This window comes from Homalodisca vitripennis, chromosome 4, assembly GCF_021130785.1.
Source record: "Homalodisca vitripennis isolate AUS2020 chromosome 4, UT_GWSS_2.1, whole genome shotgun sequence".
NCBI classification, from domain to species: Eukaryota; Metazoa; Arthropoda; class Insecta; order Hemiptera; family Cicadellidae; genus Homalodisca; species Homalodisca vitripennis.
Window position 1 is genome coordinate 134,804,016 of NC_060210.1, and position 14,527 is coordinate 134,818,542.

Below are 14,527 nucleotides of genomic sequence, written 5' to 3' on the forward strand. Positions count from 1 at the left end.
TAAATATTAAATGTATCTGGTACTAATACCAAGTTAAATTTTATATTACAAGACAATAAACATACGTGATAATTAATAGTTTTTGTTTTGTACAATCACATAATGAAAATATATAAATGCACATTTTTACTACGGAAAACTGCACATCCCTCTCATTTCAAACCAGTCAATTTCATGATAAAATCCATATTCTATTATTAGGCGGGCTACTACTGGCAAGCGAATAGGCCCTTTGGTCAAAGACTAAAGATTCTTTTAAATTAAGATACTCATCTTATATTAAAAGAATACTCTTAATTAAAAATCTAAAAGAGTGATTTAAAAATGCTATTTTATAATACGTTTCCGTTATAGTATGTATCAAAAATTAAACATTTGTAAAAACATACTTGATTATATTTCAAGTTTAAATTGGTAGATCAAACACCATTTTCATCGATAAACACTAATTTACATGTATGTCATGTATGTCTTTTATGTCAAATATAATTAAATAACATTAGATTAAGTCATTGTGTGCTTGTATATTCCATAGAATTGATACTACAAGCATGAAATTTCACAAAAACATTCAATTTTCAAGACTCTTCCTAAGAGCGAGAAGAACGTAATTGACAATATTTGTAAGCTTCAATAAAAGTACAGTTTTGTTTTTTATTTAAATTTCAGTCACATGCTCTTTAGGAATATTTTGAAGAAACTAAACAAATAAAATTGAGAATAATTTTCATAATAAAGACATTTGTACTTCAAACATTACTTGCACTTCTGACAATGAAATGTTAGCACCGGCGTCAAAGTCAGTATGCTTTGGGAACTTTAAAACTAATAGAAAATCTAAAAGCGACTAAATTTCTTATATATAAATTACTATGCAAATAACTTAAATACGAGATTCATTAGCAAATAGATCTACTCGTCGAATATAAATAAATTATAAATATGAAACAATGTGTATTAACTATTAAAAAGGCTAATTATTAAATATCATTAATTATTAAACTCATAAATTATTAAGTATTGTTTACAATCTCTAAAACGCTGAGACAATGCACTAATATATGCCTTTAAAAAAACGTTTTTACTTACAACTTTTTACTTTATGACTGGTGTAGTTTTGTATCAACAGAACGTGTACTGTTTGTACTAAATAATACTAATGGCAAAGAGAGATACACTTGTTTAAAAGACAACGGCGCAACAGAAAATGCGAAAAGGAATGTGCTTCTTGAACTAATAAAAGAGCTTCTGTAATCTGAAGCTAAATGTTTGATTAACTTTAAGTCAAAACGATGTAAATAGTTCATTTTGAGATTTTTCTTCGCTGACTTTTTGGATTTCTTCAGACTAGCAACGCTCCAGATTCCAGGAGTCAAGCCAAGATTCCAGACGCTGCACGAAGAGCAAGGTAAACTGGAGCTAAACTTTACATTCACTTCAAAACGTGATTGTTCCAGTTGATAACTCAGCTCACGGGTGATAAGAATTACGGATATCAGCTGTGGGAGTGAGTGTAGGTTAAAGCAGCCTTGAAGTATAACAACAGCTTTTAGTGCACTAATAGTTTCAAAACAAAATGTATGTTGAGAAACGTATTTTACAGTTTGCTTGAAACTCTCAAGAATGCTTTAAAAATAATCTTTATAAAATATTTGTTTTGTTTTTATACAAACATAAAATACATACAACTTAAAAGTCCAAGTTCTAAGTCCTGATACGCTCCAGATGTAATGCTCTTATTTCGTACTACGCTTACGCACTTTTTAAGTGCTGCCTGTTGTATTCATCTCTGCTAGATAAACCTTTTAAAGTTATGTACCTGGCCTGTGATTGTGCCTTGACGTATGCTTACGTTCAATACGTTTGTAGAACTCTTTGTGGACCATCCTCCATTGGATGAGAAGATCCACTAACTACAATAAACAATTGTTTCTGAGGTCCAGTATGCGTTTACGAAGCATAACGTTCCTAATTTTAGCCTAGCAATGAGTATTAAACTTTCTAATACAGGGGACGTAGAAAGTTGCATCATCGCAACTTTTTTACGTAAACCAGTGCTATTTTTTAAAGGTTGAACCTTTTGAGGTAGGATTTGTGGCATTGTTATATTTTCTTGATAGACCCTCATAATATTATGTACTTCTTGACCTATGCTCACATTTACGAATCTTCTGACTTCTTGGGGATCGTTCTTATGATTTGAGAGAAAACTGGTTGTTACCTCAAAAAGTATATTAATCGTGTAGCAAGTTTTATTGCTTTATCTGTGGTTTTTTCATAAAATATTAAGCCGGTGTGGACTTTATGAACACCCGTATATCGCTATCATCTTACGAGATAAATAACTTGTCATTTTCAGCCGAGTAGTCAATTTTTAATTCATGGCTGATGCTTAATAAGTTTCATTCTTGTATTGCTTCATTTTACTACTATTTAATGAGATTTAATGTGTGAAGGGACGTCATTTGTGTAAGGACAAAAACTGTTATATGTACATTTACTCCAAACTCATTATCTATATTATTATCTAGTAATTCTGAGCTCCTGGTGGCGGAACGTAAGGTTCATTGTGTATACAAATAAAATCGGCGAAGTATGCAGTTGCAGAAATATTATTAAGGCGTTGCTAAGTCTTGCTGGAATGCGACGTCAAACCAGTTTCTGTAGATAATTCCTGCAAGTGCTGCTCCTAGCATCGGACCTACCCAGTACACCTGCAAACAGGAGTGTCAAGTTAGGAAATTAAATCATATATAATACCATAGACTAAGTGTGTGTGTGTGTGTGTCAACAGAAACAGGTTATTCTCTTCTAACAATTTAAGAAAAAGAACTACAGCATGATGTTCAAAACATTTATGGATGTTCATGTATATAGGTAAAACCTCTGCAGATGAATATAACCTATACTGTATAAATATTTACAACTAATATGAAAGTACCAATTGGTGTCCAGTTTAACTATTTTTCAATTTCAGTCTATTAAGGTTTTCATTTAATTTTCAGGAATCTTATATACGTACGTATATATATATATATATATATATATATATATATATATATATATATATATATATATCTTTGATGGTATAGCAATCTTCTAAACTAATTTGTTTTGTGTGTGTGTGTGTGTGTGTGTGTGTGTGTGTGTGTGTGTGTGTGTGTGTGTGTGTGTGTGTGTGTGTGTGTGTGTGTGTGTGTGTGTGTGTGTGTGTGTGTGTGTGTGTGTGTGTGTGTGTGTGTGTGTGTGTGTGTGTGTGTGTGTGTGTGTGTGTGTGTGTGTGTGTGTGTGTGTGTGTGTGTGTGTGTGTGGTGTGTGTGTGTGTGTGTGTGTGTGTGTGTGTGTGTGTGTGTGTGTGTGTGTGTGTGTGTGTACATATATATAAAGAATAAAAGAAAAAGACTTCACATAAACCCTTTAATATTTCGACTGTTATTGTCGTTATCAAAAAGGATACAAAAAGTGTATATAATCTCAGAATTAAAAACTATATATATATATATATATATATATATATATATATATATATATATATATAGTTATATTCAAGTGTGTCTATTAATGGTTTTAAATATTTTTCTTTGTTTACAAAAAATTAATTTACAGGCTGTATTTAATTGTAATACAATTTGTACGAGAAAGTGTAATATTATATGAAACTACATTATGTATCTTACGTAATATTACGTAAAATTACAAATGCATAAAACCATTTTAAAGGTTTAGGCTACAGTCTAATGAATTGGAATTATGAGTTAAAACTTTTATAATGCTCTTAAAGTTTGATTATGTTCAATTACTCAAGCCAGACATTAAATCTAGGCACAGTCAAAACAATCGCTTTCCCAATTTGCAGAAATGTTGCAACAATGATAAGTGAGAAATCGAGAGCCAATTTGTCCTGTATATCACACAACCTGGTTTTTCTGTAAATCCATTCAAGAATTTCCCGTAAGCAAAAAATTATCGGCAACCGTGCTAGTTTTGAATGGAGTCATAAATGGAAAGTATCAAAAGGGTTAAAAATATTAAACTGTAGTTTTTTACTTCAAATCAAGATTTTTTTTAGCGTGACACACTTAAAACTACCCGTCAGCCACGTAAATACGTCATGTTAAATCATCATCAGCTGACCATATATAGTGTCGACTTTCAGTCTCTTTGTCCAGTTTTCTCACGATGATATAACTATTATTAGCCTTTCCAACATGTTTTGTCTTTAATTGAGCTGTTCAGCGGGTAATGTTAGAGCACTTAAAGTTAATAAATCCATTATAGGTACTCTTGCACCTAAAAAATTCAATTAGTTGCCATATAATGTAAAGCATAAGAAAAGATTAAATGAATTTTGGAACGTTTTAAACATTGTCTGCTGAAGCAATATGATAAAATAATAATGAATTATTTTTTGCAAAAACATTGTAAAGCCCATAGTTTTGTTTTTTAATTTGTAACTGTATAGTACAAAATACAAAACTTTATTTTGGTGGTGTTGGGCTCAAAATAATATTCCTTTTTTAATTGTATTTTATAAAAACAGACCACATTACTGATTACGTGATTAGTCAATTTCCAATTTTTTAGTAAATTGACATTTTTATTTTTATTATTGGTGCTGTTTGAAATAAATCTTTCCTTTATTGATTTGTGTTTCTAAAAACCGGTTTTAAGTGTGTCGAGCTACAAAAATATAATCTGAAAACAAAATTACAATTTCAGATTTTTAACCCTTTTATATGCCTCCCATTTTTAACCTTCATCATCGATTTCTTGCTTAGGAAAAGTTGCTCTATCGATATCAAGAAAATCAGTTTTTGTGACTATAGAGTGCAAATAACGTGTGGGGTACTAGACCGAGAGTATTTCTTGAATACAAGTAGAGTATGGGGTTTGTTCTACCAGTGCTTGCTCTACTTCTTTACTTCATTCAAGTTTTAACTATGCAATTATAATATCATTATGAATATTTGAGATTAAAAAAATTATGGAAACTTTAATAATAAATAGCCTCATAGCATTTTGTATGGAATTACACTCTATATGGAATTATTCTAGGGATTAAATATACATTTATATTTAATGTCGGATTTCATTTTTTATTTCTAAATAATACTTCAAGTATTTGTGTAAATAAAATTTCTAAACTTGATTACGAAGGTAACTTTTACTTACCACGTTACATATTAATATTTACAATTGTAAGATACCTATAATATTACATAACTAGTTAGCCAACTTACCCAAATGGAGTCCCACACTATGTGTTCCAGAATAGCTAAACCTATGGACCGGGCAGGGTTGAGGGCCACACCACTGTATCTGAGCTAAACATGCATAGCAAATGAGTCACATTACAATGTTATATTGTTATAGTAATTACCTTTGTCTGCAAACTTGTATTTGTAAAGATATTGTATTATATGTGTAAAAAAACATTGGTTTTGGTTTCATGATCTTTTCCACATTCATACTCAACAAGTAAACAAAAATTTGTTCATACTAACCCCCATAAGAAAAGCAGATGTAGCATACAATCCGCAAACGGTGATCCCTAAGCTACCAGGGTGAGGGTGTACGTTTTTGTCGCTTATGGTTAAAATCAGATACATCAGGATAAAAGTTAGCACCACTTCCACCATTAAAGCCTCTTCTACAGTGACTCCAGCAGCCTCGTTGATGCCATTGGAACAGAGATTGTCCCCTTGGACATTATCAGGTGTTGAAACCTGCAAAAATAATAAAAGGTCAATTCATTACAACTATTGGATTAGGGGAGCTAATATCCTGAATTCTAATTCTGTCATTTTGACCACAAATGTTCCTTTGGTGTTCTGAGCTACATGCAAAGTAGGTGCACACCACACCACGTTTCACGTACCAGGCTTCGCGAAGGTTCTATAAGAAGACCGCTGTAATTCAGGTTGCTGAGGTTGCAAGTCTATAACTCATTTCATTCTCAAGATATACTGCGGACTTTTAGATAGACATCTTACGGCTCTAAAAGGAGATTTTGTGTCAAGCTACTGAGTGATAGGCTTCAATGACGCTCAGCTAAATTCCAAGGTTGGACATTCACATAACTCATTCTATCTACGTAGAAATTAATTTTTACACAAAATTAAAGTCTAGGGATTGACTTTTTTCTCAAAATGTCTTGCCACATGATACATTATCTTATTTATTTATTGAGTTATATTGTTTCCTGTGTTTTAATAATAAAAACTCTGGTGGGTTAGGGAGGTTATTACAACGCGCTGACATAAAATGTTGTCATCAAATTTTAATATTGATTTTCCACTCGATTATATTGTTTCTTTTACTCTATGAATAAGCTACGAGCATTAATATGATGCACATGTCAATATCTTATATGATTGTTCTTCGTTTGTTTAAAATTTATTTATTCTGCATTTTCTCATTTCCATTGTGGTTACCCCTAAAAAAGGGTAAAAAATATTACTTAAGGCTCAACTAAATCCCATGGAGTGACATGTCGATCAGCCAATTAAGATAGTAATACCTATAAATTAAAAATAAATTACCTCGTATATTAGCGTTCCTATTATAACACCCAGGATCTGGGCGGGGAAGTATAGAAGGGCTTTGAGAGCAGAGATACGACCTACGATGAGAAACCCAAGAGTGATCGCAGGGTTGACATGACTTCCACTCACCGGCGCAAAGATCTAAGAATCCACAAAAATATATAAAATCCAATATAGAAGTTACACATAATAGTTTTATAGAAAAATAGGTCCTCTATAGTAACTTCAAATTGTGTCTGATTCCTATAAAACTAGCAACCTTGTCCTCGTTATCTGTAATAAAATTTGGAAAGAGTTTTACCAACTTTGAAAATTATAATTTAATATCTTTTTCATCATAATATATTTTGCTAAATGATCTAAATTGCTTTTTGATTCAGATTACTTACAGAACAATATAGACTATGCTCAATTCTTTCTTATTGTAAATAATTGTTTAATTACTTAAAATATAATATTTGTTGTAGTGTTTTAAATTGTATATGAAATGAAAATCTTGTAACTTAGTTCACTCAATAGCAGATAAAATTTTAGATTTATTTATCAATAAAAACTTGGTAGCAGCAGCATTACATAGTTTTTGAGTTTTGAAGGAAACGGTAAAAAACACAGGTTTTGGAAATGTTTAGTTAACATTTTCAATCTACAACTAAGAAACAATCAATAACGTAACTATCTTCTTCCTTATCTCTTTGTTTTTAACTTTTAACTTTCTTCTAGCTCTTCTATATTCTAAACTTGTTTAATTCACTTTTTTAGTTCTATAGAGTACTCTTAAATCATCTAATTTTTTCATCACTTTTCTCCTGGAAATATGGAAGCTTTAGAAATGTAGAGCTAGCTTTACTTCCGTCATTGTAAACATCAAATTGTGTTAATAGCTTCCTAGATAAACATTTCAAAATATTTTTCTCAGAAACCCTTTTTGCCCAAATTCTCGATAATGCTACTAATACTAAAGCCATGTTGTGTCAACAAATTGAAATTATAAATTTTTGAGACATGGCGATTGTACCATGAACGTTAAATAATTGCTTTATTTGCCACTGAAAGTGTAAGATTCAAGACTGCCGAGTCATTTGAACTGGTGAAAATATTTAAAATATCTCCTACTATTGCTCCGGAAACTGTGTTAAAAGTTGAGACATTTTCATGAAAGGTTTCAGAAAAGACAGTATACTAAGAAAGACATATTTTAAAAACCCCAACTTGTCTACGTTTAGTGTATCTGCCTCCATAAGTTTCCAGTTGCTTTGGAACAAAATAATTTTGCATAACTTTCATTTGACGCTGGAGTACATGGGAAGATCGCCCTACATCACTGAAAGCTTTTAATTTTTTTCTCTCAAGAGAATCTTGACTGGTCTACATTAAGATCTATTACTAATAAAGTACCGTAACAACTGTAGCTATGGTCGTCCCGACAGTGAGTGAGATCTTGAGTACGCCCGTGTTGTCCGAGAACTGTGCACAGTTGGTGGTCGCCAGCCATACCAGGATAGCTGTGGCCACGACCTCGCCTGCCAGGCACCGATATAGCTCGCGGGTGTCCTTAGCCTCGTGAGTCCCCCAGAAAGCTACTGTTGTTCCTAAACATTCAAACATTACAATGATTCTTAAATAATCTTGTACATAGCAAATTCCTACACATAGCAACGGTGTAAACGTGTAAAGTTCATTTTGAGCTTCTTCGTCACCGTAGATTTTATTGCCGTAGACGTTATTTTCCAATAGTGTTGTGTAGCGGGTACAACGGTTATCGCAGATCGAGCGTGGCTGCTGCTTGGATGGGTGACCGCTGAGCGATCCTGTCCTTCCAAGCAGCTCGCCTGTCCGGTCATTGGTGGTGGGTCGGAAGTCACCTTTAAGCCATTAGTCTTCATGTTAGAGAGAGCTTCTTAGCCCTTACTTCGCCTGGCAAAATAAGATTACTTTACTTTACATTACATAATGTATGGCATCATCAGAATTAGTTGTTTAACATGTTTTACAAACGCACAACATCGAAGCACCATTCAAAAATACATTGTATGCTCTCAAACCCCACTCATTCCTGCCAATACCTACTTACAATGCCGGTTGTCAGCTACTGATTGAGTCAATTCTCTAACTGCGTCAGATTCCAAACGCTGCACTAAGAAGAAAATGAACCGGATATAAACCCAAAGTTCACATACAACATCTATTTTCTGTGTTAATGAAATTGAAAATACAATAAAGACTAGATTTTAACGGTACACAATGTTTAAAACGTTAATAATTGGTATATGTTTAAAAAAAATCGTTTAATAAACATTTCTTGGATTCCTGAAGTGTACTTGTGCATTCTGCGCAATCAGTAAACTCAAATACTAACAAACATTGAAAGTCTGGTTAATGAACAATAGCTTAATAAATAATATTGCTTAGTATTTATTTTGTTTTAATTTATTAAACTTTAGTAACTTTGATTAATTAGATGTACTGACCTTTCCATCAGTAGTAGAAATACTCGTATGTCATTACGTTTAAAATTCTGTGAACAGTTTTCAGTTGTAATATTTATTTTAATTTTCAAGAAAATTGAGGTCATGGCTCTTTAACATATCGTTTCTGAAGACGTGATAAAAGAACACTTTTGCATTATTCTAAATATTCCAGAGGGAGTAAGAATGCATCTTGGGATGTCTTATAATTAGGCCCAAAGAAAGATAAAGTAAAAATGTACCTTTTTATATTATGTAAATAAGATGGCTAGAGAAAGTGACATTATTTTTATTTATAATTAATATAATTTTCTCGACGAAAGAAATACTAAAAATATGTTAATTTCTTTCGTTATATTTAATGTTTAAATGTGTAATTTACTTATTCCATAGATGAATTACAAATTATGGCGCTTCCTTAACTTATAAGTTATTCTGTAAAAACTTTGCATTTTTATTATTAGTCGTTTTTATTGTGGGCCTGACTATAAAATTGTACATATTTCCGTCCTTAAAACCCCCTATCCTAACCATTCCTATTATGACATCAAATAATGTTTTATTTAACTGTTCTGTTTTCAGGAAAGTTATCTTAAAAGGCTATGAATTTAAAACATAACATTATTTTCCCAACCAAAACTCCGATTGCATTAGCAATACAATCCATCGATGTTACACACATCATTTTGCATCAACAAGGAAACATGAACTATGAGTTTCTACTAAGTTAACTTGGATTAAACTTAAGTATTGCGTACTATATAATATAAAATGTCAAGCCCAGGTTATGTTGACTTAGATGTTACATTCGTACCAAAAGTAATTTTAAAGCGACTTAAAGTTTTGTTGAGTACTTTTATCGCATCATGTTGGTTAATTTCGTTACTGAATATAATAATGCTTCTTTACACAATTTAGTAAACAAAATGTGGCCCCTAGCTAACTTAACTGCAAATTTTAATTAATATATTGATGTGATTTTCATACCAGATAATTTTGAGATTCAATACGGCTTTATACTCGAAATCGTTTAGTAGTATATATATATATATATATATATATATATATATATAAACTTTGCATTTTTGTTATTAGTCGTTTATATATATATATACAGGGTGAATATAAAGTCAGGACCCCCCCTCTATTTTCTTCTATAGGTAATATAAGGAGATATCCTTTGGGTAGTGGTGCAATGTGGAAAGGAAGTTTCATTTTATGACATTGAAAATTTTTTTGGTCCCCCAAAAATGCGAAATTTTGGGGGCAACCCAAAAATTTCAAACGTAAACCCCTATCAAGTGACCCCTCATTTTAAAGAGCATGAAAAAAACTTAAAAAGTGGTTAAAACCAGAGATCGCTATCTCTTTTCCAACAACATAGCCAATAAAAATTGTAATTAAGTCTTTACACCTAAATTTATTTTGTTTGGGTACAGTTTCCATCTGCGTGGAACCAACAGCTTTATTGGTTGTTTGTGTTCTCAATGAGTGAGGCATGCAATGGATGAAGAATCCAATACTAGAAAGTAAACTGATAAGGAGTTTATTGTCAATGAGTGATTGGGCTTTCCCGGTTCGAAATACAGTTAGTAAAAACTAGTCCATTTTTGCTTATTTTGAGAAAATCTCGTTCAAAGTTTTGATATTGTACAAAACGTACATTAATTGTAATTATTGCGTAATTTTCAGTAGGTTTGTTCTTGAGGTCAATCAATAGCTACACCTGTCCACTAGTAAAATAAAATTATTTAAGTAATTTCTTGATTTCTGGATATGCAATTTTGCAGTTAAAAACTTATCAAACTATAATTTCTCAACTTTTTGGGATAGGAATTTCCAGAAGGATGTAAAGTAAACAGAAACCATTTAAGACTATTTTTATTTATTTATATATTGTGCACAAAAACTTTTCCCAGAAGAATATTTTTGCGCTTGCAATGTTTTTCCCACTTCTTCCAGCCATTGTCTCATTCCATATAGCACAATATACTTGCTTGGTTACACTGTAAGCTGTCATATTGTACACATTCAACTTTCTTGTATAGAAAAATGAACTTATAGATGCTCTGGGACATGTAATGACATTCTCTAAGTCAGAAAGTAATACTTTCTTTATGATATTTTTTTTATTTCTCCAAATAAATCACTGGATGAATTACTTTCTAAATCACTCTGTGCCATTTTTTAATTTCAAAAATTAAGAAATATTCACATCAAAATCAACTGGACTATCATCAGTATACATAACCTCAATGTAAATAAATCGTCAGAACACAATAAGCAGTATGAGTCAGCTGATGCATTATTATTTATAATAGACAGTAGAGCTGACACCAACAGCTGATCATGCAGCTGGAACATTGTCACTTTCGTATCTTTATTATTATGAAACATACGACAATGAGAGTTAGTGCATTAGATAGAGAGTGTTTTAAATAGAATAATTGCAAAATAAACTCAATTTTCATAAAAATATTAGTTGGAACCTTGTCAAGCCAAGGTAGCGAGTAGTTATTATCTTAGTAGAACATTATTATCCAGTGGTATTGTGTGGTTACTGTTCCGTGAAGTATTTTGAGAAGGTTATATGTGTTTTAGTGTTATTACAATAATTTATTTAGATGCACTTTCGCATTGTGAGTTTTAAATAATATTATCTAACTAATACTGATTACGAGTAAAAATGGCACGTAGTCACGAAGATAAAGTAGAAATGATATTTACTTTCGGGGCTTCGAATGAAAATTATCATGAGGCAGAAAGGCGGTTTAATTTGGCACATCCTGATAGACCTGTGACAAGGAAATACTTAAGAACTTTAGTAAATAAGTTCCGAGAATTTGGTTCCATCAAAGATGCCCCACGCTCAGGTCGGCCTCCTTTAGGTGGTGACAAACAGTTCGAAATTGTTGCACAATTTGTTGAAGATCCGCAGCAGTCCACCAGATTAGCAGCAAATCTTTGTGATGTTTCCCAAATGTCTGTGGTAAAGTTACTGAAAAAAAATAAATTTCACGCCTATAAAACTAAGCTTATCCATGAGTTAAACGAAGACGATCCAGACCGTCGTCTACAATTTTGTGAAGAAATGGAAGCACTCATTTCTGCTCATCCATTGTTTGTTCGAAACGTTGTGTTTTGTGATGAATGTAGTTTTTTCGTCAATGGAGATGTGAACAAACACAACTGCAGGTACTGGGACACAGAAAATCCCCATGTTTTCCGTGAATCTCGCACGCAGTACCCAGAAAAAGTTAATGTTTGGGCCGGGATTTTTGGGAATCACATTATAGGACCATTTTTTATTAATGGAAATCTCAATGGTCAACTGTATTTGGAAATGTTACAAGAATCAATTTTTCCTGTAATAAATACTGTTATTAGGGAGAATCAACATGAATTTGAAGAAGAACTCGTTCATTTCCAGCAAGATGGTGCCCCATCACATTATCATCGTGCTGTACGACATTTCCTGGGAACTCAGCTACGTGGTCAGTGGATTGGTAGGCGTGGTGTAATAGAATGGCCTGCACGGTCTCCGGACCTTACACCCATGGACTTTTTTCTATGGGGTCACATAAAATCCGCAATTTACAAAACACCAGTAGCAAACATTGAAGATTTAAGAAACAGGATTATTAATTCTTGCAACCAAATACCACCTCAGACTTTCATAAACGTCAGAGAGGCGTTCACCCTACGCTTGTCTCACTGCCAAATAGTAGGAGGGCTTCAGTTTGAACATTTGATTTGACTTCGTGACGTGGTGAGTTATTAAAATTGTTTTGGTAATACTGGCTATTATTTCGGATTAGGAAAGAGATAGCAATCTCTGGTTTTCACTACTATTTAAGTTTTTCATGCTCTTTAAAATGAGGGGTCACTTGATAGGGGTTTACATTTGAAATTTTTGGGTTGCCCCCAAAATTTCGCATTTTTGGGGGACAAAAAAAATTTTCAATATCATAAAATGAAACTTCCTTTCCATATTGCACCACTACCCAAATGATATCTCCTTATATTACCTAGAGAAAAAAGTAGAGGGGGGGGTCCTGACTTTATATTCACCCTGTAAATTACATTTGGCTATTGCCATTTACACAAATTTAATTAATGTAAATAAAATTCGTTTGAGAGATATTTGGTCTTCTGTTCATATGTTAGTTTGGTTATTTAAACGCATACGTGACAGATACGGCCAAATACAAAATAAATGAATCGTAAAATGTAAGAGCTCTATGGTGTAATGGTAGCACATTCACCCGGCAAGAGAGTGATCCGGGTTCGAGTCCCGGCGGAGCAAGTACTTTTTGTGATTCAATGTTTATTAAAATTATATATATATATACAAAGTTTGTTCAATTTAGCATTAAACATAAACTCGTGATTCGTTACTTACGTTTTTCTTCTTTCTTCATGTCCTAAAAATATTCTAAAGTCAATATGCTTCACACATAAACAGATCTTGTTGCACACTAACGAAAAAAACAGTCGAGTGCAGACACAAGACCCGAAAACTAACCGATCACTTTGTGTCGTCTCTAAGAGTTTATTTGTGTCACAACATTGTGTGATATAATTATGTGTCTTTATGAGATGTGATAACGTATAATTGTACATCTTGCTGATGAAACTATTATCTCAATCCGCCGCATTAAAAGATATCAATCATTACCAAAAAAGGCGAATGATGACGTGATCAGAATCTTAAGATATCTCGCTAGGAAATGTGTAACCTTTTGACATAGGAGCTATGCTCTTCCATCACTTAAATGTGTATTATATGCCACAGAAGGTTATAACAGATCTAAACTATTGTACTCATTGATTTAGTGAATTCTCCGAATAACTGGTCTTCATAGAATCGGAAAGATCTGTGTAATGTTACATATAAGGATGTAAGATTACAGAAATGGTCAGCTCTTAATCTTAATCTTAACATGTAAGATCAAGTTCAGCTCTTACTAAAAAGACTTATTCAGAAAGACTCATTTTAAACAGAGTGAAATTGTATCGATAAACCATCAAGTATTATAAACCACCATCGAGAAAATCCAAACAGAAAAGAGAAAACGATAAACCATCAAGTACTATAAACCACCATCGAGAAAATCCAAACAGAAAAGAGAAAAAAATGGGAATTTTTTATATCTCGTAGATACAAGTATTCCACCAAATGGATTATAAGCTGATGAAAAAAATGTTTGATTCTTGACCAATGAATTCGAAGCTCATTTTCTACAAAGATGATAATAATGTCAAGTACGATATTTTAAACTATTTTCTAATTAATATATTAAAAATAATGATTATTTTTTTAGAAATAATGATTATTTCATAATTAAAAATATTTTCACAGTGTTTGATGAAATTATTTGATTTCATGGTTAAAAAAAATAGTATTTTATCATATCATTAATGTAGATATATATAGAAAAAATAAAAATATGTTTTCAATATTTAAGGTTCGCAATCGTTGTCATTAGGTAGATGTTAAGGAATGTTGGGTTGTGG

General features: G+C 32.2%; 1 protein-coding gene across 1 annotated transcript; it reads right to left on the reverse strand.

Moving 5' to 3' along the window:
• Positions 1–983: 983 nt before the first annotated feature.
• On the reverse strand, positions 984–13,548 carry LOC124360218 (aquaporin AQPcic-like). Its single transcript, XM_046813636.1, has 6 exons — positions 13,413–13,548; positions 7,941–8,134; positions 6,543–6,686; positions 5,505–5,726; positions 5,241–5,324; positions 984–2,714 (listed from the first exon to the last, which is right to left on the reverse strand). Exons 1-6 carry the CDS (start codon positions 13,429–13,431, stop codon positions 2,616–2,618), a joined length of 762 nt encoding a protein of 253 aa, XP_046669592.1. The 5' UTR covers positions 13,432–13,548; the 3' UTR covers positions 984–2,615.
• Positions 13,549–14,527: the final 979 nt, after the last annotated feature.